General features: G+C 38.8%; 5 protein-coding genes across 10 annotated transcripts in view; 2 read left to right on the top strand and 3 right to left on the bottom strand.

Annotated features, from left to right (window-relative positions):
• Nucleotides 1-89: 89 nt before the first annotated feature.
• Nucleotides 90-4,028, bottom strand: pycr3 (pyrroline-5-carboxylate reductase 3). 5 transcript variants are annotated; one of them, XM_055164555.1, is made up of 7 exons: nt 4,006-4,028; nt 2,064-2,157; nt 1,919-1,983; nt 1,613-1,792; nt 1,319-1,531; nt 973-1,065; nt 90-901 (listed from the first exon to the last, which is right to left on the bottom strand). In XM_055164555.1, the coding sequence occupies exons 2-7, from the start codon at nt 2,149-2,151 to the stop codon at nt 704-706; spliced, it is 837 nt and encodes a 278-aa protein (XP_055020530.1). In that variant the 5' UTR covers nt 2,152-2,157; nt 4,006-4,028; the 3' UTR covers nt 90-703. The 5 variants fall into 5 exon arrangements, with proteins under 5 accessions (XP_055020530.1, XP_055020529.1, XP_055020528.1 ...); XM_055164554.1 differs by lacking the exon at nt 4,006-4,028 and adding an exon at nt 3,841-3,986; XM_055164553.1 differs by lacking the exon at nt 4,006-4,028 and adding an exon at nt 3,626-3,830.
• Nucleotides 3,952-9,955, top strand: LOC110172268 (protein brambleberry-like). The gene is given in 14 exon segments (XM_055164550.1): nt 3,952-4,200; nt 4,574-4,833; nt 5,313-5,441; nt 5,614-5,799; nt 6,214-6,436; nt 6,533-6,649; nt 6,728-6,907; nt 7,427-7,488; nt 7,491-7,635; nt 7,718-7,865; nt 7,966-8,027; nt 8,106-8,212; nt 9,493-9,611; nt 9,690-9,955. Coding segments are annotated over 13 exon segments (1,863 nt in total). The 5' UTR covers nt 3,952-4,200; nt 4,574-4,575; the 3' UTR covers nt 9,817-9,955.
• Nucleotides 9,956-9,990: 35 nt separating this feature from the next.
• Nucleotides 9,991-16,575, bottom strand: LOC110172290 (GDP-L-fucose synthase). The gene is made up of 10 exons (XM_020938129.2): nt 16,441-16,575; nt 15,890-16,047; nt 15,700-15,814; nt 15,241-15,369; nt 14,074-14,147; nt 13,843-13,976; nt 13,622-13,753; nt 10,660-10,739; nt 10,456-10,555; nt 9,991-10,375 (listed from the first exon to the last, which is right to left on the bottom strand). The coding sequence occupies exons 2-10, from the start codon at nt 16,045-16,047 to the stop codon at nt 10,320-10,322; spliced, it is 978 nt and encodes a 325-aa protein (XP_020793788.2). The 5' UTR covers nt 16,441-16,575; the 3' UTR covers nt 9,991-10,319.
• A 974-nt stretch (nt 16,576-17,549) lies between these two features.
• Nucleotides 17,550-22,389, bottom strand: LOC110172243 (leukocyte elastase inhibitor-like). The gene is made up of 7 exons (XM_020938074.2): nt 22,168-22,389; nt 21,504-21,689; nt 19,640-19,777; nt 19,417-19,534; nt 19,201-19,343; nt 18,960-19,127; nt 17,550-18,370 (listed from the first exon to the last, which is right to left on the bottom strand). The coding sequence occupies exons 1-7, from the start codon at nt 22,324-22,326 to the stop codon at nt 17,966-17,968; spliced, it is 1,317 nt and encodes a 438-aa protein (XP_020793733.1). The 5' UTR covers nt 22,327-22,389; the 3' UTR covers nt 17,550-17,965.
• A 4,608-nt stretch (nt 22,390-26,997) lies between these two features.
• mylk4b (myosin light chain kinase family, member 4b) overlaps nt 26,998-27,406 on the top strand; it is a 46,316-nt gene continuing 45,907 nt past the window's right edge. For both annotated transcript variants that reach the window (XM_055165016.1, XM_055165015.1), the window contains exon 1: nt 26,998-27,096. The gene's annotated coding sequence lies outside the window, so the exon portion shown is untranslated. The remainder of the gene's footprint in view (nt 27,097-27,406) is intronic.

Genomic DNA, 27,406 nt, shown 5'->3' with positions numbered 1-27,406 from the left:
TAAATCAAATCACTTTTTATTGTGGTTGTACACGTCACAATATTCATGTAAAAGCCGTATTTAAAACTGTAAACAGAGGCCCACCAACGTTTTGTTTTGGGGATATTTTATTTAAAATCTAAGCCATCAATCCTATCAAGTATGAAGCTGCTCATTTGACTCTTATTTTCCCATCTTGATCAAAATAAGTGACCAACCCAGATATTTCCTTCATTGTACAAACATGTATGGAAACTTGCATGGAGATGATAGATAGAAAACTAAAGGGAGAACTACACATAGCACCTTTTAATGGCATTCTCTTGAGGAAATCTCCAAGGAGACCGGTACATGTTGGACCTTCCACCAGAAAGTTACGTAGTGCACCTTTAAATAAAAGTAAAACTATGTAATTAAAGAACTAACTTATTTCACATATGATTCTTGGCTTAGTTTTAAGACATATGCAGTAAACGGAATGCATCTCTACATCACAGGCATCATCTTTTAACACTGAAAAAGAATCACTACTTTCCCCAAGTCTAACAAGGCAGATCTGTAAGGCAACAGTCAAGAGAGCTGCAATTTCCATAACATAAATACATGTGACCCAAAATGAGTTGGAACAAGGAACTGACCAGTTTTTGTGATATAAGTCTTAAAACAGTCTTTACACAGCATATGAGATTAATGATAAATATGACATTATTACAAATGACAGCAATCACTTCCTGGCTGTGGACTTTTGGCCCAGCTGCCTGGCTCTTTCAGTCGCAGACTCCACAGCACTCATTGTCGAAGCCCTTACACCACCTTGCTCTAGAGTGTGCAGGCCGTAAATAGTGGTTCCTCCAGGTGTGCAAACCTCTGAACGTAGCTGTGCCGGATGCTTTCCTGACTCTCGCAACACCCGCCCTGCCCCCTGTAAGATGTAAGAGTTTTATTATTTTCTACAGTTTTGCCAATTCAAATGTAACTGTTGTTAAAACTCACCAGAACTGTTTGTGAGGCGATCATGTGGGCCAGGGAACTTGGCATTCCCATTTTAATGGCTCCTTCAGCTAGAGCTTCGGCAAACAGATATACCTGCAGAAAATAGTCAAATCAAAAGCACATTCAAAAAAAGATTAAATCCGTCTTCAAAAGAAAAAACAAAAACTAATGCCAAAAAATGTACCTATGATAATATCTTTTTAACAGTAAGTATATATAGTAATTATTGTGACAAACAAAACAACTAAAAAGGTAATCAAAAACTGTCATTACCATAAGAGAGCATGCATTTTGTTGTTATTTTGTAACAGTTTAACTTTGATGGTTGAACTAATCGTGCACTCACAAAGGCCACTCCGCTCCCACTGAGTCCTGTGTGGATGTCGATCCATGCCTCTGGTCCCTCCTCCACCAAACCACAATGCTGCAACAGGGAGCGGAGAAGTACTCCATCGGCCGGTTTAGCACAAGACCCTCGAGTGAAGAGCAAAGCCCCTTCCTGTACAATGCATGGGAGGTTTGGCATCATACGAATGACCGATGTGTTTTCAGGCAAAAGCTGCAAGAAAGCAAATTGATTCATTTACAAAAAACAAAACACATAATATTGTCACATTTTTGACCATTTTCGACAATGTACCTCTTGCAGTGTTTCTAGTGTTACTCCAGCTGCAACAGATACAACTATGTGTCTGTCTGTGATATATGCAGAGATTCCATTAAGAACGTCACGAACCAAGTGAGGTTTAACTGCCACGAAAACAATATCAGAACCACACACCAGCTCCACATTAGAATTTGTGCCAGTAATTCCAATTTCCTGTCAAGCAAAAACATAGCAACAAAAGTAAGTCATTCCACAATTATATTAACTTGGCATATTCATGTTCATATACTCATTAATGTTGTAATTTTGAGTTAACTTTACAAAAACAGCATAATTAACCTGAAAGCGTCCAAAGTTTCTCTTGGATGGTGCACTGACTTTAATGTTGGCTGGCAAAACATTTCCTAAACAAATATTTTTTTGTTACACAGGTTTAATTGTATATTATTAATATTTTTCAGAAACTGTTTAATATTCTGCTTACCTGATATGATACCCTTTGCAATGCCAAAAGCCATGTTTCCTGCCCCAATGAAACCAATCCTTAGATGAGAGTCTGCTTCAGGGTCCATTTTAATCTGTGGGTGAGGGGAAAATATTTAATACATACAATTTTGACATAGCTTACTCTCCTGCTCAAATGTTCCAAAGTTCTAATGTCAAATTACTAAATAGAAGGTTTAAATCTAAATCAGCCAAGACAATGGCTCCATGAACATCACCTGTGCCCTCAGATACAAGGCAGACATGTTCAAATCAAATATACTGTAGCTCTTATTGATAACAGTTAACAGTAATGCTGATGATTCATAACAAAACAGTAAAAGCATTGGCAGCCCAGGTTCACTTGTGATATATTTATATAACTTATCTATATTAATAGTGGTGTGCCACCACCTGCTCTTCTCCATGGAGATATTGTTCAGAATGTTCCACAGTGTTGTATTAAATCTACTTCAGTTATTCAGTAACTGGGTTTTTTTTCTTGTTGCATTGAAGAACATGTATTCTTACTGTGAGTGAGATCACCACTCCACAGATCTGACCTGACTGTTGGTTTCACCCATAGAAATGGCTTCACGTGCTTATTTTAGTTGTGCCATACTGTGAAACATTCCAGGCAAAACAGCAACATCTCCACTGAAACAAGGTGATGGCTAAACATGAATCAACATAATTATGATCTCTGTAAATGTGGACGGTTCAGATAATGAACTCAGAAAATGGGCAGTGTCATTCCTACAATTAATTCCAGGTTCAGTGTTGAACTGTCCTGAAGGGGCTGCGTAAAGGCGTCTGGCATGGGCAGCATTGAGGAGTCTCCATCGTGATCTCCATCAGAGTCCTCAACCATATCATCATTGCCTTCGCAGTTCACACTGGAGTTGACCATAGATTGTTTGGACTCCAAAATAGAGACCATTGCCTTTTCATAGCGCAACCAACCCTGGATTTTGGCTTCATTGCTGGGATCCTGCTGAGACTTGTAATAGCATTTTTTCAGAAATTTCCAGCGAACCCTCAACTGCTCCGCCGTCCTGTCAAAGCCAGCTGCTGCCATTCTCCTCTGGGCCATCCTAAACACTCCACCGTTCCTCACTTTCCTACCGTCCAAGCACGCTTTAATGTCCAACTCTTTTAGGATTTGCAAAAAGATCTCCGTTTCCTCTACATCCCAGTAGTGTTGCTTCTTCATTACAGCGTACTCCATTGTTGTGGTGGCGATGACTGTTTACTGTAAAGCACAGATGCTGTGGAGCCTTGAATCAGTCTGGATTAAGCTAGCTAACAAATGGCTAGCATTGTAGCAGTCGCCAACATGTCCAGAATCAGCTTTCGCTTGTAAACGTTAATGTCACAAGCTCACTGTAAACATTTCGGGAACGGAACTAGGTGTAACATGCGTTTACTTTGCTAGTAATCCCAGATTAAATAAAACCACAAATGCATAGCACGTGTTTGCTGTTGACTGGGAAATCATAATACACGGAGTGTCGCCTGGATCCCCGCTGCGGTGCCTCATTCACAGCGGAGCGGTTGTGGTACCTGTTTGCGTTGCGAGGTTTGTTCTTTATTTCAAGCCAAAATCGTCTGTTTTTCTCCACTCAGCTGCTTATGTCACAGGATACGGAAGGGTCCACATGTCATTGGTCAAACCAATTTACTACTCGGGTTTTTACGGTATCAGCTGGCTAAAGTATTTCACGATGTTACGTTTCCATAACATATAGCAAATAAACCAATTCACACAGTAGCCGAACCTCTTTTTGTCAATGTAACATATCTTGTAGACTGATTCTCCGGCCAAATTTTGTTAATTAGAGATGCTCCACAGCTGTACCGTAATGCCGATGCAATGGCACACTGGAAATGTTTGTGTGTGGGACTACTTTTGTATTATGTGAAGTGACATCAAATAGCCTCACAGTGAAATATTCCCATTTTGCTCAAAGTAAGAAACCCAAACACAGCAGCATCTCTTCTTCTTTTGATGAACTGTGACTCCTTCATTGGCTGAGCGGACTCGATGATGATTGGCCAAAATAATGAGTAATTTCTTTCAGACGCGTGAGTGGGGTGGCTGGACCGGGCACGGGGCTCACGCATCCACACAGAATCAGGTAATCAGGATTACAGTGACAGAAAGACATTTACAAATCAAATCTGACACAAATTCGCATCATTTATTTTATATCAAGGCTCAACATTATGTAGCCAACAGGTACATTTAGAAATTTTATATTAACCGTTTACATTTAGACCTATTGCATGTATCTTTCATCAAACTTTTTTTCTTTTTTACCATTGTTAAAATATTGGTAAATAATAGTCTAAATAATTTGGTGAGTAGAGGAGGAGGGTCTTGAGTGGCTGCAGCAGGCATGTCTGGGCAAAGCCTTTGACAATATTCACATACACTGGAGGAGTTTTTGCGCTTTTCTGAAATTTTTTGCAGAGAAAGCCTATATATTTAACTTATATTTTCTTCTTCAGACATGGCTCGTCTCCTAACTCACAATGGCTTCGTTTTTGCACTTTTGATTTGCCACTGTCCTGTCGTGTGTGGTTTGTTTGAATGGTTGAGAAGAGCTGAGTCTCCCCCAGCATCGCAGCCTGCAGCCTCCTCATCTGCTCATGTCGCTCCTGAGCTTCTGGCCAAAGATGCGCAGTTTGAAATGGCTATAGTAGATGAAAAGTTTTTGGCAGAGGCTAAGCAATTGCAACTGAGTCCATTGGATAGCTGCCATCACAGGGTAAGATTCATGTGAATATTTGCCTAATGCCGGATGTATATTTATTCTTTGCAGTGACATCATGCTGGGGGTGTTGTACATGTATATTCATCTATGTTACCATGGTGACACAATGTACACTTTAGCAAGCACTCAAAGTTTTAAGATTGTCTGAAAACTCAAGAAAAAAATATCCAAATGAATTTAAACAGCACATTTTTAGGAGCCTGTGATCAACCTGTTTAGGAGATAGATTTTCAATCAGTGGTGAGGGTGACTAATGAAAAACTCTTTGCTATGCTGTCTAGCTTGTGACTGTAATTTTATGTGTGAGACCCATGTTTAATTGCACAGATCGGCTCACCTGTTGTAGTTCCAACTAACTAATAAAGCCTCAGACAGAGCAGAGTCTATAGTTAGCATCATACTCCCAGCGGATGTTGATGACATCAGCTGTGAAGTATCAATCAAAAATATAACCTTTATGCACTTCTCCACAGGTTGTTGCTCGTCTGAAGTCCAGCTGTGAAAGCCTGTCTGAAGAACAGCTGGCTAAACTTGGGGTAGTCCTATTTAACTGTCAGGCAGAGATTGAAGGTCGCAGGACTTACCCTTGTACAGAGGAGATGGTAAGACCCTTTCAGTATTAAGTGGAAATATATTCACCTTCATTCAGGTGCCTAAAATAATGCTACTTATGGAAGTACCCCTTTGAAACTCAAATGCACACCCAGTCAGTTTGGTCTGCAACCGGGCCTGGTATGTAAGGATAGTTTGAGATACTTTTTTCTGTACTTTTAGACCATAAAAGAATGCACAGCGTCTATGGACCCTGACACATGGAATGCTTACCATATTGTAAGCAACAGAGCCCGGTCTGTGTGCTATGCCACTCGACAGATGCTCTTCCGACGCAGGGCAGAACACACCGTGAACGCCCTCATCACCACAGCAACCAGCCAACTCGATGCAATGAAAGATCTGAAGGTACATTTACATATTAAAAGTTCTAAGGTCCACAGTAAATGCATAAAAATTAGTTGATTAATTGGTCAATGGTGTCTTAGTCGGTCAAAGTAGTAGACAAATAATTTTATTTGGATTAGAAGAATTTATATGGGACAAGAGAAGGGAGGAGAAAGAAGTTGATGAGTGAGTTGGCTGAAGATTTTGTTTTTTGGTATGTAGGCAGATTCAACTCATGATTCACAAGTTTAATCTCTCTTTACATACATATATTGTTTCCTAGTACTTAAATTGTAATTTTTGTTTGTGTCTGCAGTTCTGGGCCTGATCCATAGAGACATGTATAATATTGTAGTTTTGAGATGGTTTGCTATGCCCCCCTTTTTAGTCAACTATAGCCCTACTGTGACCTAATATAAATTATAACCATGACAGGAGGGCCAGCTCGAGCTAAAGCAGATGACTGCAGCATCCTTGGACAAAGTTCTTGAAGGCCATAGTGCTCTTCAGGCTCAGCAGACCAAACTTTATGAAGAACAAGAACAAATGGAGACATCACTGAAAGACAACCTGGAGCGTCTGGGACAGGAAAAGGCCCTAATTGCCTCAGGACAGGAGCTTGTAGCACAGCTCATCCAAGGAATCACACAGAGAATGGGCAAGTAGCTATGCAGTTTTTTTTAGTTTTTATGCAGACAAGTAATTTTGGTCAGTGTGAATATGAATCTAGAGGTTGTGTTTTTGTTCCTTTTAGAAAATGTCAGTGAGCATCTTCAGATTCAAAGCTCTGAGGTGCAAGATGGCCACCATACTATAGTGAAAGACCTTGCAGATGTCAGGCATCAAGCTCAGGACATTTATCATAAAATAGGTCATTGAACAAGATTGCAGAATTGAACTTAGTTCTCAACCTGTGTTTACAAACGCTGAATGTCTTTCCAACAAGCAGATGCCAGTATGGTGGAGTTTCTGCAGTATCAGGATAAAACCTCCCAGTACTACTCTGATCTAATGACTAAACTGGAGCGAATGAACAGCACACTTGGCTTTGTTCTGCACTATCTGGATAACATGCAGGGCAGGATAGAGGGCCAGCTTCAACTGATTCAAAGCTACCTTGGATGGGCAGGTGAGTACTTCTGTTTAAATTATGTAATCTTTTACCCCAAAATACCTAGTATAATATACATATCTAGTACCTAGTGTTAGCGTGTTCTATCAGAGAAATAAAGACTGGAATCGATCGATTAAAATCACAAAAATGTATTCCCTATTCAATACAATTCTAATACAGAGCTTGATATGGTCTTCATTAGATACTTTTATACTTGTATAAAATTATACTTTCATTTTGATCATGTTCATTGCACTGAAAGTCTATGCCATGGATAATGTTCCGAAGTATGTTTTTTTTTTTTTTTTCCCCAGTTTCCATGGAATTGTGTAGGTCATGTGCTAGGGACAAAGGTGTCTGTTGTCCTGGGAGCCTCAATTGAACCTTCTTCCTATTAATTCCTATTCATTTATATTGGAGGGGGCCCGTGTGAGGTTTCTTGCCCCAGGTCCCCAAATTTCTGTCGACGGGCCTGGATGTTACCTCCAGAAAGTTACATACTATACATTACATAATTCATAACTTCTTTTGCAGGATTGAGTTTAACCGCCATGTGGACATGTATGGCTCATACTGGTTACTTTGTCCTTGGTGCGGTGTGCTGTTGACATTTCTTCGTTGTCCTGGATTCCCTCGAGCCATGCTGTTACTTACTGTGCCCCTGAATGCAATCGCTGAAGTGAACCAGCAGCCAGCACTGGATCTCTGTAGTCTCAGCCTTCTGCTTCTCACACTTTCTCTTGGTAAACCAGCAGAGTATTTAAATTTTATTTATGTGCCGGTTGTTATTTTAGAAGTGACTTACATGTGTTTGTTTTCATGCAGGTTACTGGTGTATCGGACAACTGTGCTCTTGCTTCCATAAAAACAGTAAACCAACTGCCCCTCTCCCACTGGGCCCATGTGAAAAAGTTGAACCACAAAAGCCAGTCGCCTCTTCCCCTTCGTACCCACCCTCATCTACACCTGAGAGGTATTTATAAACTCTTATTCAGTTTCATTTTCTTTTCTCATAAATTAATCAGCTGTGAGGCAATTGGCACTTGTGGTATAAGTTTGATTTCACTTGACAGAGAAGAAAATGATGAGTGCTCTGGGAAACATGACTTGCTCAATCAAGATAGCTTCATATCAGGTTTTTAATTTGTAGATTGGGATAACATAAGCAGCTCAGCAGAAAGCAGATGTGAGTAAACCTATCTCTAATCTCTAGGTGATCTGGGCCTTTCAGTGGTGTCTCCCTCTCAGAGGAGGACACTGGCAGAATCCCTCCATAGTCATTCAACTCCAAGGACCCTGGTGAAACCTGTTCTCTCAGTGGTAGGACTGCATTTTTGTAAATACAGTGTAGGCCTGCCATGACAATTACTATATACTTATTGTTCAATATGTTAGATGGAACAATCATTTTTTTGGGGGGTTATTGTGTGTACTTTTATTTTGTACTTGTAGAAAATTTAGTTATTTTTCTGTGCAATAAGATTTGAGGTGAAGAGGGGTGAATAAATAATTTAGATTATGCCTTATTAGAGATACAACTCTTTTCAGACACCTGCTCCACGGGGCTCAGGGTTCGCTTTCTCTCTCTCTCTCCAAGATTAGACCTGGTTTAGGACTACATCAGGCATTGACCTGACCCACCCTTAAAATTCCAGTCCCTTAGTCCTGATGTAGTTCTGGTGTAGTCCTGGTTTAGACCTGGTTTAGTCTTGATAGTTCTGGTGTAGTCCTGGTTTAGTCCTGACCCAATCTTAAAATTCCAGTACGTTAAAACTCGCCCGTTTCAGCGACTATTTGCCCATATCCTTCAGTGCAGGACTCTGTATCAACATATAAATGTATCGGCCTTGTTACCTGGATGGACATAAGATTTTAATCATGCTCATAATGTATGTTAATTATAGGTGATTTTACCTTATTAAAGAAAAAAAAAACTGAGGTGTTTAATGTGCGTGTTAATAGACTTAAACCTCATTAAACGCAAATGCGTTGCAGTTGTACACTTAATTCATAATACACTTAATACACATTTTAACTTAATACACTTTAACATAAAATAAATGATAAAAAGCAAGTACAAAATGTGATGTCTGAAAACAGTGAGAAGATGTGCAGGCTGCGTAGCAGGAGTGTCTCTGACGCTCTGGTGTGACTTGAAACTTTGAAATTTACGTTGCAGCTCTGCCTACGTTAAGCGCTGCTGCAACTCCTGGTGTGAATTCAGGGTAACAGGTTAGATCTGCGGAGAGGCAACCCCGCTCACAGTAAGAAGGCATATTTTTAGGACATTTTTGAGCTATAAATGACATCCAGATAGATGTTTAATGCCATATTTTAAAAACGATGATATCTCCATCGCAACAAGTGGTGGACCCTGCCATAAGTTACACAGTGCACCTTTTAAGTTTTTCAGGTTTCTTTTTTTTAATCATATTGTACATTTTGGATATTTTGGGTGGTTAATCCTGCTTCAGGGGTATTGTCAGTGGCATTAATTTGTTTTTGCGTCATTGTTTAAAGTCTATATTATAATTAAAAATTTGTTATCATGACAGGCCTAATACAGTGTGCCATTTTACACTGATTCTCTGCTATTTTAGGCACTCATCGATGATGTTCCTCTGAGAAACTTTGGAAGTGTGTTTGATGGGAATGACTCTCACGATTTGGGAAATGACTCCAGAAGTGCGAGTCCCAACCCCTCGCTCATCAGCAACAGGTGAGTCCCTTGGTCCTATTATAATATCTCCTTGCTTTTTTTTAATCATTTAAGATGGATTTATTCATATGTTTACAGTTCACTATCTGGACGTCTCCTCTGCAGTGGCATCACCAAAACAGGAAAAGCCTGTAAGAAGAGGGCTGTACCAGGACATGAGTACTGTAGAGTTCATGAGGGAGGACACTCCTCGTATGTAAATTAAGACTTAAATGTCTTTGAGCAGCACTGATGAACATAATAATGTATGTAATCTATTACAATCACTATTGTTTTAACTATTTCCATTTTTTTATGCGTGTTTTGTTGTACATTATATTTTAATAAATTATTTGAGCCCTGAATTTCAGTGTTTGAGAATTCCAATTTTAAACACAACTTAAAATTTATAGAAAATATTTATTTTGGTCTGTAATCATTATACAAAAATTTAAGTATAAATGGACTTTCAGTACAAAGGCTAAAGCTTACTTCAAAATTAAACAAACTGCTGTAACTAATACCCCAGAGAAAACTATCAATTTTGTTTCTTCCACCATGACATAAGTAAAATGGCATTGTAACAACTATGATCCATACCATGTTCATTATAAATCATCAGCACAGAAATATGTAGCAAAGTTTGAGACTGCAAAATTCACTCCAGTCAGTAACTGCTCCTCCAGCTATAATCGTCTGAAAACACCCCATGTGCTCCAAATAAAGATTTTATTTGCGAGCTGTGTCATAGTTTTTCACAAACCAATCACAGGTTTCCTTCAAAGCTGTGAAACAAAGACATAAGAACTTAGTCACTTGAAGGAAAAAAAAAAACAGATAAATAGAACCTGTAGAGGAATGGTACCTTGATTAAATGGAGTAAACTTGAAATTTGGCAAGTAACTGCAAAGCTTTGCATTGCTGGCTGTCTTTTTAAACTGTCCATCAGCTTTGCTAGTGTCATACTGAAGTCACAGGATTAAGGTAAATGTTATAGTGAAAAGAGCCAAACATGCACATGTATCATGACAATTTATAATTTAAGAATTGCACAATACAAAAAGGATACCACCACTTCACCTTTAAAATTAAGAGACTGCACAACTGCTTCTGCTGCTTCTTTGATGGAAACTTCATCTTCCTCACCAACTGAAAGATATTAAAATATACATCTCAGTTTTACAAACAATGTACTATATTATATTCAGTGTTGGGGAGTAACGGATTACATGTAACGCCGTTACGTAATCAGAGTACAAATTATGAGTAACTGTATTCCGTTACAGTTACTGTTTCAATGAGTGGTAATTGGATTACAGTTACTTTGCTGAAATAAGTGGATTACAAGGCGGTATTTTCCTGTTTTCACATTTTGTGCTACCTCGCATTTATTAATTTTTTTATTTCGGTAATTTCACTCATTGCCGGAAACCCAAACAGAACGCGCGCAATAAGACCGATGTAAACGTCACCTTAAAGTTGGCGGTGTCAGTCACACAGTGGAAGCAGCAGTGCATTGGTAAAAACGCATTTGTGTCTTGGAAATTCTTCTCCCGATGTGAGATATATATAAAAAAAACAAATATAAAATCGCCTACAACTGAAATGTGAAACAGGAGCTACTGGCACTGGTGAAAACAACCTGCATAGACTCATAATATCTGCACTACTGTCCTATAGTGACCTGCGACATGAGTGGACGCGCACACAAACACACACACACACCTTCATCATCGTCATCAACCTGAGAACCCGCGGACCACGTCTCCTTCCGTAGTTACTGCGCGGACACCGCCGTCTCGTGCGCCGCGTGTGGACTGTGTTTTCTCGCGTAAACCGAGCTTCCTCCTGTGCGCCTCTATACCAGAACTAACACCAGGACTAAACCAGGACTAATCCAGGACTAAACCAGGACTAAAGCAGGACTGAACCAGGTTTAAACTAGGACTAAACCACGACTAAACCAGAACTAAACACCTGGGGCCTCATTTATAAAACTGCGCAGGAGTTGTCGTAAGTTAGTGCGTACGCCTAGTAGCTACGACAAGGCGTGCGCCACGCAAACTCCATATTTAGAAAACCCACCGCACGCACCAAACCACGCAATCTTTGCTTTATAAATCCCACCTGCAACTACAATTTGCGCACGTAAACCTACGTCACGTCACGCCCTCTCCACACCTCCACCTCACCATAAAAGGAGCATGTAAAGTGACTGGTGAATGAGATTTCCCTAAACATGAGCCGATAATCAGTGGGTTTGACCGAGACACGCGGGACAGAGGGAGGAGGACGCTCCACGCAGCACCACGTGATCACGACAAAGACTTTATTAAAGACTTTATTAAACCTTGTTTAATAAAAATACAAAACTAAAAGTGACAAAAATGATTCATCTGTTCATTTAATCATATTTTATAATATTTAGACAGCATATCTTTGCAGTAAAGCCCATGTGTTTTTTCGCTGTTTCAAGAGTTTTATCGCTATTTTTTTAAAGTCTGTCTATGAAGTGTGTGAGGACTGGCCCTGTATTTATGCATATACACGTAGATACGTGCACGCGCTGATCTGAATGGTCAAATTATGAGCGCCTGCGAGAGATTCAGATGCCCTCCCCTGGAGAGGGAAAGGAGCGCGGGAGGGACACGAGGACACAGATTTAGCATGAAACACATCAGATACAGATGTTATTCTGCCAATTAAAGTCCACACGAAACATCCAAACTGCTGAACCTGTGAGTGTGGGTCTGGGTCTGTGAGTGTGGGTCTGGGTCGGGACGGGCACGGGCATTATTCTGTTCTTCATACAGTCAGAGAGCAGCTCTCATGTACAAGAGTTCCCCATTACACAAAAATGTAGGAAAGATTTTGGTTGGGGTCAGGTTTGGGCAGTAGGCTTCGTGTCGTGCGCAGACTCGGGTCACTCTGCCGCTCAGTGCGTAAAGACTAAAGTAGAAGTGTTAAAGTTGCGTTCATTAAATCAAAGCCTGGCTCCTGCTGCGTCCAAGGGAAGAGTTTTCTCTCAGGTTGGGTCATTATTTCATCCTCTGTGTAGGTCACAGTCTGTGTTCTATAGGAGTCTATGGTCGCGGTGTGGACTATGGGACTCTGCGCTACACCGGGTCTGGGAACGTGGCCGCGCTCGTGCACGAGTGTCAAATGTATAATATTGTGGAGAATAATGAGTGGAATAAACAGCCCTTCTCCGTATTTTGGCGAACCAAACACTTAAATGCGCAAATCTGAAGGTAATTCTTCTATATACGTAGATTTTCTGATCAAACACTTCCTCAAACTCTGTTCACTTCTGCTTCTCTCCACGAGTGTCGCTTTTTCCCCGTGTCTCCAGACTTTGCGTAGAACTTACAGGAGGTCCCGAGTTGGCGTAGAGTTAAGCAAAGAGCCACGCCTTAGGCGAGTTTTATAAATACCGCGGTTGGCGTAGGAAGCGCGCACGCAAGATTTTTGCGTAAGCAAGATTTATAAATGAGGCCCCTGGTCTAGACCTGGTCTAAAACCAGGAGTTAAACAGGTCTAAAAATCAGGACTAAACCAGGACTAAACCAGGTCTAAACAACATGACACCTAACAGTAGGTTGACATAATTTAAGGTGATCTCATATAAAAAATTATTTCTCTATCAATAATATTTTTTAATATGGTGAAGGAAAAGCTGATTTTGTTACTGTCTTTTAACAGACAAAACCTCTTATATTAAGATATCGTGGTCTTTGTTTCTCTACAGCAAACAGTTGCTTATTCATGAAGACTTGGGCTCAGACAATTTGAAGACAACAAACAAGAATTTTCAGGATGTGGTTGCTACATTCATGTCGTTTAAAAAAACATGACAATATCAAGTAATCCAAAGTAATCAGATTACATTACTCACTTTAAGTAATTTAATGGATTACGTTACAAACTACATTTTGGGGTGTGTAATCTGTAATCTGTAGGGGATTACATTTTAAAAGTAACCTTCCCAACACTGATTATATTTATTTTGAATCTTATTCATGATGATTTACCAGATAAAATGATGGGATCTACTTCTGGATAATCTCTCAAAACCCATAGGAAAAGACGAGCCAGATCCAAAGAATAAATAAACTGTCGTCTTGGAGCCCCAGAGCCCCACACAACCAAAGGCTTCCCTTCCTCTGACCAGAACAAAAAAAAAGTTAAGAAAAAGTTAGCAAAGTAATTAACCTCATGCCTAGGTTTGGATATTTGGGTAACCGTAACTTACTTTGAGCAAGATAAGCTTTGTGTATGAGCCCTGGTAGCACATGGCCATCCTCAATACTGAAGTTGTCATGAGGACCAAAAACATTAGTGGGAATCACAGCAGTGTAACAGCGCCTGTACTGTTGGAAATATGCTCTGAAAAGATCAATACATTATGAGTGGCAAGTCTTGGCACAGTTCAAAGTGTTTGACTATCCCATATAAATAAATACAAACAAGTGGGCTCCTGCACCTGTTATGAACATCAATCATTCTCTTTGCATAAGCATAGCCAAAGTTTGAGTCATGGGGTGGACCATTATGGATCTGCAGAAAGACAATGAAATCTTTAAATTAGAGTACCACGTGTAAACAGTGTTGGGAAGTAACTGAATACATGTACAGAGAATACATATTCTGAATACTAATTTTGAGTAACTATTCTGGTACAGTGACTTTTTCATTTTGTGATTTTCAGAACAGTTACTTTTCTCAAATCAAAGGAACACATGATCATGATTTTGGCTTTGAACTGCACATAATCAGTGAGCAAAATAGAAAACATTGCTCTTATAGCATGTACATGTGTGATTTTTCTTCTCCAGTTAGTGAGAGGAAATGCAGAACAACCAGTGAAACAAATATGAAGCTGTTTTTAATATTATGTTGGTGCTTTACACCATACTTTAAATACAAATCTACGTTAAAGTATTTTAAGTAGAGTACTCTGACTGGCCAGTGTATTGGAATATAGGGGTGTGCAAAAATACTGAAATATTGACATATTGTATCGTTTAATGTGATGATACAGTTTCGATATCGTGGGCTGCTGTATCAGTATATTGCCAAGATAATTTTTGGTATATTTTACTAAATGATTTTGTTACATTGCTACAGTTTTATTGGTTGTTTAGAGGAAAGAAACTTTTTATGCAACACATTTGACCTTTTATTTTTTGATGATTAAAATGGGTGTGTTTCAAATTCACTTTGCACAAGAAGTGGTTTAATAAAGACAGCCATGAGTTAGGCTTTATTTTTTATCGAACTGTATTGGATCGATTTGAAATATATCGTATTGTATCAATTCGAAAGTTCACTGTATCGAGATATGTATCGTATCGACAACTTCTTAATGATACCCAGCCCTATTGGAATACGTTACAGAATACATTTTAATTCAGGTATTCAGTATTCTGTAACTAAACACATTTTCAGAGTATTCTTCCCATTGCTACATGTGAATTATCTTGATATTTAATTAATGATTAGTCCTGTAATTCCCTCACAACAAACTAATTTATTATTCTTATCTTGACATTTGGGATTCCAGTTAAGAAGTTCATAATCCGTTGCTAAACTAATATACTCCTTTACAACGTCAGCAATTTTTATGGAGCAATAAAATGATGCATCCTACCATAGTCTCGTCAATGGGGTAGGTTGTCTTATCTGGGAAAATACATGTTGAAAGGCAAGACACCACTTTCACTACACCAACTTCATGTGCCGCCTGCAGCACGTTGTCATTGATGTGAATGTTGTTTCTCTGGAAGGGAACACATTTAACATTGTCAATGAAAATGATAATGCTTGATGACTGCTTATGTTGCAATTGCAAATCGATTTAAAATAGCACAATTATAAAATCTTGAAGGCTGCAGTTAATGTGGTTTTAGTCTTTTAGTATCACAGCCATGATTTAGCCATTATTTTTTATTGAATAGTGTCATATATCGTATTGAATTAAAAGTGCACTGTATCGAGGTATGTATCGTATTGTGGCCCATGTATCGAAGTAGGTATCATATCGGCAACTTCTTAATGATACCCAGCCCTAATTATAATGCAACATAATTTCTGTTGTACCAATACTAACCCAGAAATCCAGATTAAACTTCATATTCTTGAAAAGACCTCCAACCATAGCAGCCAGATGGATGACATGAGTAGGTTTATATTTCTCAAATATTGCTTTGGTCTCCTCCTTGTTCCTGGTTGCAAATATGGCATAACACATTTACAAACATATAGTCACAATTGTGTGTATACCGTGTCTATCTACTCACATTAGATTAGCATCCTTGGAGGAGAGAAAAACCCACTCTTCTCCTTCTTTGGCTCCCCCCTCTTCTTTCACTACTTGCTGAATGGCTCTGCCCACCAACCCTGAGCCCCCTGTCACCAACACTCTCATTGGACAGGTGTTGTTCTCCTGACAGCTCATCTATTTAAGAGATACACGTGGAATCAAAATTAAATACCCAAGTATAAAGTTAGGTAGGATAGGCACACTACCTAATACGTGTCACACTGAATCATATACGTGTACCTACCTACAGAAAGTTCAGGTTCAGGTGAAGACATATTTTAAGAATGAAAAGCAGCTCTTTATGCTTTCTTCTTGCTTTTGTCATAAATTGTAACATTAAAGTTAAAACAATCTGTAGAACTAATAAATCCTCGTACCTCATTTATGCTGTCTTTAGATCGAAATGCAAAGTGCTAAGCTAGGGTTGGAGACATCTAAACAGTGAAGAGCTAGCTTGTTTAACTTTCGCAAACTTAGCAGCAACATAAAATCACACAATTGCGCAGTTATATCGGATACAGTACTTACATTTTTATAGGGGTGACGCGATGAACATCAGCAGTATATGAAATAGTTCTTCAACCTGCAGCAGATTTGAGTTCGTGTAAGAAGCCGGGGTGTCAAACTTCATAAATAGACACGCCTTACTTCCGGTATGTACTTTCAAAATAAAAGTCTCTAAAAAGACTCCAATAAAATCCATTTAAAGACACTAGTTTCGCAAACAAGTTAAGAAATACACACTAAACCGCTCTAATCTCACCGAACCCGTCTCATTGACTATGTTTTAGAGATTTTTTAATGGCTGGGAAGAAATCCATGTTGCAGATGCTTTGAGGACATAGGGATGTCCAAAGTTAATTCAGAGTGCAATGTGATGCTATTGAGGTATTAGTGGTAGAATTAGAAACATTTACAGTAAAAAATGTCTATTCGTTGGACTCCCCTGTTACAGAGGCTATGTTTAAGATGCTTGACTGATTTTGTGATAGGTTTATGGGATAGGTGTTTTATTTGTTTATGGATTTTTAAAGTTTACTTGTTGTATGGTTATAGAGTTTTATTATATATAGTTGGGTTTTAAATAGTTGGGGTTTGTTTTATGGAGTATTTAGTTTAGTTTTTTAGATAGTGTTAATCTTGCCATCCCTGTTTAGCTTGCTTACTTCTATCCAATCAATCAAACCAGATAAAATGCACCTCCATCCATCACTCTGTATTCTCGATGTTTTCAAAGGTGCACTACGTAACATTTTGGTTAGGGGTCCGTCAACTTCTTGTTTCTATTGATATGTCATTGCTCTGCTTCAACTCTTCCAGTATTGCATTAAACAGGTTTATCTTACAATATCAATGATACCTAGAAAAACAGGCTGTGAGCAGGGTTACCACGCACAGATCTGGATGACCCTCTACCAGCAAAAAGTTACACTGTGCACCTTTAACCTTGCTTACTGAACTCCAAACCTCTCAAAGTCAACCTACGTCACAGGTATGTAAGGGCACTAGAGCAGTGACTTCATGTAAAAAGAAAATATAGGCGACAAGTATTATTTTAAATCAAATACCGTCATTTCATTGAAGGCTGTTGGGTGTCATTTTCAATTCAGAATACTATGATTAAAAACAACTTACAATTTTAAGTAAGTGCATAATTTATTTGTATTCATTTGCATTTGAAAGGTTAGTTTTAACCATAGACTGTGTAAAGAACACCGGATATAGTGTTCGGCTCCAGTCAAATGAAGCTCACAAGACCAGCAGTTATAGGGGCAAATTTGAAGTTGCGTTCCATAGGAATAGGAATTTATTTATGACAAATATAGCAAAAAAATAAAAAAATGTTGAGTGGCTTAAGGTGAACATTTTAGGACCAAAATGACAAGGCTTGCTGTATCTGAGTGGGTGACTATTTTTCAATAAGTCAGTTGGAGCCTATGAAGCCAGATGCGCCCCCATGTTCCCTTCCTATTTTTAACGCAGCAGCTAGCAGGTTAGCTATGTCCTTTTATATATACAGTCTATGGTTTTAACATGTGATATCTAGTGACATCTACTGAGGAGTCATGAACCTTCCCAGGAACACAATAGAGTTGGTGGCCTTGTGTTTGATGAGGAAGAGGAATGGGTGGTCCGCTGTGACATGCTCCTCCCTGAACATACAGAAAGTTGCGATCCCGGCTGTAGCTGCTGCCGCCTCTGTGCCTTCCTCATTCACCTCCACAAATGCCTTATGAGCCACTGTAGACAGAAAGAGTCCACCTTCACCATTCATACCAGACAGGTCAGCCTTGGCAGAGCAGAAAACATCTGTCATGCCCATTTTGCCAAGTGGCTCATTCAGCTCATAGTCTTCCTCCATTTTGAATTTTGGGATGTGGACATGTACATCTATGAACTCCATGGTAGCAGGATTGGTCCACTCATCAAGATTTTCCTGAGTTAATTTGCTCTCAATCTGAAAAATCACAAATATTAATAAAACATGGTGAGCATCTTTAAAAACAAGATTATATAAGGTGAATTTATGTGACATATAGTAAAATATGTCAGGACAAATAGACAATAGAGAATCAAATGCAGTTAAAGGTGCACTGGCAATGTACATTTCTGGCAGAGGGTCCACTATCTTTATTCTAACAGATTTTTTTAACAGACTTTTTCAGAGTGGTCACATGATGTTGCTGTGTTCTGTCTCCATAGAGACAAGCAGGCGACACCACCAGTTACAAGCCACGTCTGTGGAGAGGAGAGGTGACCCCACTCACAATAATGCATGTGTTGGAGCCATATTGCCTGTTTGTACCTTCCAGGTGGTGCTAGTTGTAATATTATGTAATTAACACCCCCATAAAAGGGAAGGAAAAGGTGCACTCAGGGTAGAGATACAGTCTTTTGACCTTGGTCTGTGGAGAGCATAGCACTAAGATTTGCATCTGAGAAAAACAGATGCCAGACATCCAAAAGTTACATACTGCATATTTCATGTTCACTACTACTACTATTACTACTACTACTAAACACAAAGGTTTATGGCTGGCTGGCACCTTGTGAACGCCTTTTGCACCAGCACTGGTCTCCTCTGGCAATAAGATGTACATGCTCAGATCTTCATCCACATAGGGCAGCCCAACAATCTGCATGCCCAGGTCTGGAATGTAATTGAATGGCATTTTCTTCATCTGGTACATCATCTGAACTGGTTTGGTCTCATTCTGTGGGACACAAAATACCATGTAATGCAGCATTAATTAAATAAAATATGTATAAATGTAACTTTGCTCTTACACCACTGATGTGGAAAGGCATTTCTTTGGTGTTGGCTGCATCAAATTTATTCATCCAATTTCCTTTGAAGTAAATAGCATTAACTAGAGCCAGTCTGGTCATGGTGTTGACAGTCCCTGGTTTCAGAAGGTCTTTAATCTTGTCTAGACACAAAAAAATAATTCCATTAAATGTATAATCTAAAATGTAATGAATATTTGAAAAACAAATACCTACTTTCAGTTTGTTCCTCGACCCAGGTGTTGATCTCGGCTCTGCATTCTTCTGGAGCACCAATAAAATCCACTGACTTCAGATCAGCCTGGTAGTGCTTCCTTGTGGACTCTAGGAATGCCTAAAAATAACCACATCTCAGTAAATAAAAAATGCAAACATATAATGAAAAATATATAATAATAATAATGTCAAATAACTAATTCAAATGAAAAGCAAAACTCACTGATAGAAAGTTACATGTGTTTTCTCCATATAGACGATTGGCGAGTTTCAGGATGTAGGAGGCAGCTGGTGCATTGATTTGACTATTGAGTGTCTGGAAGTCTGCATGGACAGCGTCACCTTGTCTGAATGACAGAGCCTATAGGAAAAATAGACCATTAATTTATTAGCCACAAGCATATAAAGATATTAACAAACTGTGTACTTTTTGTGTTGGTTTATTTTTTACAAATGTGTAGTCTGTGTGTTGTTTTAATATGGGGACTAAAATCTGTATATATATTCACTTGATTTGAACCTGACTCTCTTAAAGAAAAAAAAAACAGGTCCTTATGACAAAAATCCTTTACTATTAAGTATTAAATTAACAATTGATTAGGGTTAAGGTTTAGACAAGTAGTGACTATGGTTAAGGCTAGGTTCAGTCTCAAGGAAATCAATGTCCACAAAACCTATGGAAACCCAACATATCTGTGCAGGTTCTTGTAAACATTCAGGCACATTTGTTTATAGAATGTCCTAAATAGGCAAAAGGATGGACCCATGACTGATGTGGAGGAGTATGGGGCTGTCTTAATGGGGTCATATCATGCTATTTTCCAATCTATGGTTTCCAATACATCATTAATACACAAACCGTGTATAATTAGACTTAGTTCTTCTCATAAACTTAAAATACTCCACCTTGTGATGTCATGTGGTAATACAAAAAGCTCTACACTGTATTTAAGCTCCAGGCACCTTCACTAGAATTATTTGGATAATTTCAGCTCTCAAATTGCCAATCTCTACTAAACAAAAGATAGCTGTATCTTGAAAACTACAGCTTTGTGACAGAACATTTTGAGATGTGAGATGTAGACAGACGCATAATAAAAGAGTACTCAGACATGTGTGAATGAAACAAAACATAACTCTGGGCATGTGTTTGATGAGGTAGCAACATTATAGCTCAAAAGAGTAAATGTGTGTGTGTAATATAGGAAATTTAATGAATGAATGTTGGCACTCAGGGTGACTTTGAACTGTAGTGTGGGAGCGTGATATACCTGAGCTCATCATGTGAGAATTATACATATAAACCTGATTATAGGCTACAGTTTGACACAAAACAGTATGACAAATGTACCCAATACAATATGGTGTCCACTATAATGAACTATTATAGTTTTGTATCATGTATTTTGCTGTATCAAAGTTTTATATTATAGGTGTGAGGTCTTTGCTGACATTTGGTATGCTATGTTGAAGTTTATAACTGCATTATACTGGTCTACTAGAGCTGTGTTATGTTGTAGTGTGTAAAGTGGTAGCAAGAAGAGTCATCAGTTGTGAAAAGTCAAACACAGTAAGCTTTGTGAGGGTTTTGGTTCTGGCAAGTAAACTGCTTTCAAAAAGTCAGATAGAGTTGCAGTTTTACAACCGAATGCTTTAAAACAGGAACAGTGCATATCTTGTTGAGGTAGGGCTCATTCAGGTCAAAGTACACATTGACACATCTGTCACTCTGCAGATAAATGCACCTTTTCTAACAGATATGCCTTTTACAGCATGAAGTTTCTATGACTGCAAGAATAATCAAAAAGCAGATCGAAGTCACAGTTTGAATGGACACAACTGGCATAACACAAAGGCTGCATTTTCTAAAGTGCCATTTTTTCCTCCACAAAACATGACATTATCTGGTCTTATTCTGCACACAAAAAGTTAAGTTTAGATCAGTAAAAATGTGTTCTGAAATACTTCTGATTTGTGTAATTGTTTGTCAGTTCATATTTCTTTTTCTCAATTCTCATGGATGCTTAAAATGTGATCTTTGAACAGAATCCTATTAATAAAACATACTTTGCTTGTACAGTGCTCACCTGGGCCATCTGAGAAGCAGTGTCTCCCTTTGCTCCCAAGTAGACCATAGCTAAAGCTGAACTGATGCTGAGAGGAGACACAAAGATGTTTCCTTTGGGGTTTGCTTGACTCAAAGTGCGGAGCAGCTCCAAGGCAAAAGCTGTGTTTGAAATGGAGATAGACGCCATGGCTGAGGTCTGGTTTACCTGGAATCAAAAAGTGAGATGTTGCACTTGCTGAATGTTGCAGTGATTAAAGCTGCATTATGTAGGATCTGCCACCTGGTTGTCTTCACAGAGATAGTATGCTCTATTATATAATTTTGTGTTGTGTTTTTATTGCTGAAAACACCCTGAAACATGTGTCTCAATGAGAATAGATTATATTTAATGCCATACAGTGGAATATTCCAGGCAAAGCAATAGCATCTCCATTAAGAAAGCAGCTAGATCATCCAGATGGGAACCTAATCCTAGTCTGCCATAATGGGCATCATTTCAATAAATAAATAATAAATAAAGAAAATAAATAAATAAAAATAATAAAGCAAAATGTGACTTTTTAATCGTATGTTGTTATCTAATTTAGTTTATTACTACTTTTTATTAGGCTTACAAAGTACTACCACCTCTAAGTAAAATTTCAGTAGGCAGGCTGCTGTTTTTGCTGGATTCTGCCGCCTACCTTTTCCTTCTTCCGGTGTGAGAGAAGTGCGCTCTGCTGGCAAACAACCCGCGTGTCGAGTAGAAGGCAGAGGCAGAGGAGAACGCACCAAAGGCCCCTAAAGGCGAAGCAAACTCCGCTGAAGCTGACGGAGGAGGAAGTTCGGTAGACCGCGTTCATCTATAAACGAATGACCGTGCACTTTGTGGGTGTGACCCGTGCTGCGCCATAAGCACATGCCGTTGACGATACGCAGCCTTTAGACCGGACACAGAAACTACAAAGAATGGGGAACTGAATGGGAAGTTTAGCGCGTGCTTTCATAGTAAAGAATCAGTGCACAGCGAACAATCTGCCCCAGTGAGTCAGACTAGGTGCTCCAACTTACCACCACTAATTGACAGTCCCCTATAGATTTGCTGTAGGAAAGCTATAAAAAAGAAAGTAGCCATTGGGACACCGGGACACCCCCGGTTTGGAGTGGTTAGTAGTACACTAATAAAACTCGGCCCATTCATGATTTATTCACGACTAACATGTGAGTCAGTATAGTCACACTTTCTTTGTGTTCTGATAATTTTTAAGAAGCTTTTCTGTATTTTACCTAAACAAATGAAAATATATACCTCCCTTTAATTTTCACCTGTATCAAATTCGTCAAAAATAGGCACAAATGGAACATATCTTGTATAACACTGGGACAAATCCCTAGTTTGGATAAATCTTCTGAGACAGGGGACACAGGGCTCAAAACTGGGACTGTCCCGGGTGTTAAAAGAATTGTAAATGATTGAGTGAACTGATGAGAAAAGTTATAATTGCTTATTATAGCCTATTACTTTTCAAAATAACTTTGAGCCACACACTGGACAAAATATTGTAATAAGATTGCCACCCTTTTTGTCTGCCTAGTAGAACTTACCATTCTTCTATGTATCATTTGTTAAGAACTACTCTAATTTGAAAACACGTGATACAGTGTATTTGCAGGCTGTTATTTGACATTTGGGTGTCAAGTTACAATTTTGTGATGGTGCTGAAGATGATGAAGGTACAACAGACAGTACTCCACTTACTCGAATTAAAATATTATAAATAAGTATTTTGTTTCTGTTGCTGACAAAAATAGGCCTCTCTTTGCAGTAGGCCTAACATGTTTTCTTTTTTTTTCTTTTTACATTTTTCTTATCGGCAGTACGCTTTACTAATTGACACTTTGCAGCTGATTTCATCAACATTTCCTTGGGTTGTGATGCTAACTGGAACTGGAACTACAACAGATGATCCAAAACAGGACCAACAACCCTTGTATTAATCGCAGGCTCCTGAAAATGTGTTGTTTACATCCATTTTGTGTTTTCCAACACTCATAACGGTTTTGAAAGTGTTTACTTTGTGCATTGTGCCACCATGGTAGCTACTAACTAAATTTTACAACTTTAGAGATACATATCTAACCTTCAGCATGATGCCATTGCAAGGTTTGTTCTCAATTAAAGCTACAATGCAAGTTTGCACCCATGATACCTGCAGGCAACAAACTATCTAACAGTAACACATAAATGACACATTTTTATTTTTCTCATGCTGTACCATAAAATATGCAGTTAGTAGGTCAATGTTTCATTCTTCCAAGGCATTAGATGTGAGGAGAGGTGTGTCAGATGATTGATGTAGAGTCAGTCTGCTTACCTCAGACTGTCTCACACTGCAGCCATGGCAACCAATAAAACATGAGAAATATGGCTGATTAATGGTGACCCTCGGCCACAGACCTTTGGTCACATAACTAGAATCCTATTGACTTTCTATATAGAATTTATTTATAGTAAAACCACAGATAGATTGTTGAATTTCTGTATCCAAATAATTTAATGGGCTAATTATCCTGAAGGAATTTTACACTATATACTAACTACACTATGGCCATACATACATTATGCTGTTCTAAAAGTATGCCAGTAGAGGGAGCTATTTTGATTCTTTCAGTCAGCGGGATCCCCTGATGGCCCTGTGGTGCTTTCCATGGGTTTCAGAAAGATGAGACATGACATATTTTGCAGTGATCATACTGGGAGTGTTCTATAATGTATTTCTATTGGTGGAATTGTCAACAATTACCATGGTGACACAATGCACACATAAGCAAACAAGAACAAAAAAGTTTTAAGATCATCTGAAAACTAAAAATACAAGGTCTTATAGCTTATAGCTATTTTATGACTCTAATTTTATTTATGGGAGAATTGTTAAGCTAAGAACACAGATCATCTCACCTGTTGTAGTTCCAACGAAATCAGATCTCTCTGGTCAGATTGTGTTAAAATTAAGATCAGATTAAGTCTAGTGTTAGTAAAATTCTTACAGAGTAGTGCTTTCAGTTAGCATCACACCCCGAGGGATTATTGATGACATCAGCTGCAAATTAGAAATATCATTTGAATGGGGAAAAGCCCTCTATAGATATATATAGAGATATATAACAGGAAGCTGAAACCCATTGATATAATAGGCCTACACGTGTTCTGTAGCAATAAAATAACTGGCAGTACAATATGATTTACTGTACAGTATATTATATAGATGATAGATAGAATGTAGATTGCATTCTTATATACATGCACATCAATAACCCGGTTATGGTCGGGTTTTTTGAGTACCCCGGTTTCTTCATGGTGCATGTATACACAGTAATCCGGTTTCAGTATCCCGGTTATTAGAAACCGGGTTACTGTAGCTGGTTTATTCCGATAGTAACCGGGATACTTATGGCATGTATACGCAGTATCCCGGTTACTGCAACATAAAGTTGAGTGCGCATGCGTCCAAAAGATACTTTCCAGTCTTTTCACCACAACAGTAGCGACATAAATAAATTGACCAACATAAATAAAGTGACCACACAAGTAAAATGACTGTAAAATTAAGAGCTGCGCTAAACCTGCACACGTACAATCTGCACTCGTACGACCTGCACTTGTGTGAGCGCTGAAAAGATAAAACATGAACTATCTCCTATACAACACACGCACAGAACAGATTTACCATCATTAGCGCCTCTTCTGTCATAAAAATAACACACATAATCCACAGAGTCGTGTCATTTAGTACAAAAGAAGCTGATCGCATCAGCGGCACAAAGGAGCGAATTGTTTTTATCACCGCTAACAGTTTATGCTAATAAGCGATGCGGTGACGTTTCTGTAAAACATAAACAAATGTGATCTAAATTATATTATCAAACGGGCTGATGTGGCTCTACAGTGGTTATGGTTTATATGTTGTAAAGTTGAGTTTATTTATGCACAAGATTTTAATGAAGAATCTGTTTGGTTTGATCTGCACAGTGGATTGTGGGATATCTCGTAGCTCCTTAGCTTTTTATGCTAAAGGAGCTCACGGTTTGTATTTTTCCTGGTTTATGAAAGTTAATTTTTGCACTTGCGCATTTGTAAGATTATGTCAAGAAACCGGGATACTCCATTTGATCATGTATACACGGATATGAGTATCCCGGTTTCTCAGTGCGCATGTAAACGCAGTAACCCGAATACTGACATAACCGGGATATGGCTAATAACCGGGATACTGATGTGCATGTATACGCAGCCTCTCAAATTTGTTATACTTTCTTTGGAATCCGGTTGACACTTTTGTTGGCATTGTTGTGAAGAAGGGATTGCATTTGACATATCTCCCAAATTGAGCTTTTAGTGCCATCCTCATCAGCTTATCCCTTCTGTAAAATCCCTTTGAGTTTGGAAACTTAATGCGGGCCTGAGTCTCTGAGGTGTAATGCCCTCACAGTTGACCCTGGCATTTCCATTAGCAGCAGCATCTTTGAGCCCTGTCAACAAGGTCCATCAACAGAAAGCCTGACTCCACCACACACCCTGCAGCCAGATGGATATAAGAAAACATAAAAGTACTATTCACTGTGGCTCACGTGAAAAGTACATGTGCACATAATTTCTGTTGCTCCCCTTATGTGTTCTACTATATTAAAGTAGACCTATTATACAAAATTTACTTTTCAAAGCCATGTTATAGTTGTTTCCCCTCACCATTTACTCGCCCAAAGTTGTAGTGTATTTGTACATTCATATGTTTGAGCAATCTTTGATCGCTTATTTTAAAACGCCATTTTGTCAATCAACCTCTGTTTTCACTGCCACCGGCATATCCCAACTGCTCTGATTTATCTTCTTAATCTGTAATAGGTATGGCATTCAGAAGCATTGCATAGTCATTTTGGTACAAATGCAAAAAATCTGCAGTGCGTAGTGTGATGTACAGCTAGAAATAAAGTGGATTGGATTGCTATAGTTTTGTCTGGAATGTTCCACAGTATGGCATTACTATTTTTTTTAACACATTACCATGCGCAATATGGTTTGGAATTAGCTGTATTGTTTTCTGCTTTTTAAATACATAAAAGTGTATTTTATAGTTTGGAGGGGGAAAAAATCCAAAATGAAAGCTGAGAGCTTTTTTCTGGCATTATATGTTGTTGCCATAGTAACAATATGCAGAAGTTTCCAGGTTCAATTCAGGTTTGATATAAAATGTCACAAATATTTGTTTAAAGTTTTCATGCGTGTGCACTAACATGTATTATTTTAACAGTAAGCTGCACATTTGCCCCAGATTTTACACTTGTACTAAAAATACATTTTGTTAATTCAACCACTCTTAATTTTAGACCACTCTATTGCTACCCCATTAACACGAACTCTCAGTGATGGACCTGCTCTTGAAACCTTGTGGTGAAGTGACCTAGAATTAGACATTGACACTCATCCCACACCTTCATGTTTAATATTTGTCTTGTCAGGGCTCTAGGAGGGCTGGCTCAGTATCTGTTATTCCGATATATTTACGAGTGGAAGATAAAGCAGCACGGGCACAGCACCAGAAGTGTGAGGAAGGCCAAGGATGGGGCACCCAGCCGTGAGTAGGATTTCACATTGTTTAACTTATCTTACCTTTGTCCTTTAGTGTGCCAATGGAGGACACTGAAAATGCAATAGACACATGGTCAAACACACTGGAACTACAGCTTAAATGATCTGGCACAAATTACTAAACAAACATTGGTCTGGATCCCCCTAAAGCCTGCTTATAGCTTCGCCAAGTGTGACAAATGAAGCCGCACGGTGGATATGGGACTGGCAAAGGGCGGAGCTGGAAAAAGTTTTGATAAAGTAAACAGAAGTGTTGGGGTCAAGTATTTATTCCACAACATTTGTCCATCATCAGA

Source organism: Boleophthalmus pectinirostris, unplaced genomic scaffold (assembly GCF_026225935.1).
Source record: "Boleophthalmus pectinirostris isolate CB_2022bp ecotype Guang Dong unplaced genomic scaffold, ASM2622593v1 HiC_scaffold_7, whole genome shotgun sequence".
Classification (NCBI taxonomy): Eukaryota; Metazoa; Chordata; class Actinopteri; order Gobiiformes; family Gobiidae; genus Boleophthalmus; species Boleophthalmus pectinirostris.
Note: the sequence above shows the minus strand (reverse complement) of the source record. Positions and strands in the feature narration are given on the sequence as shown.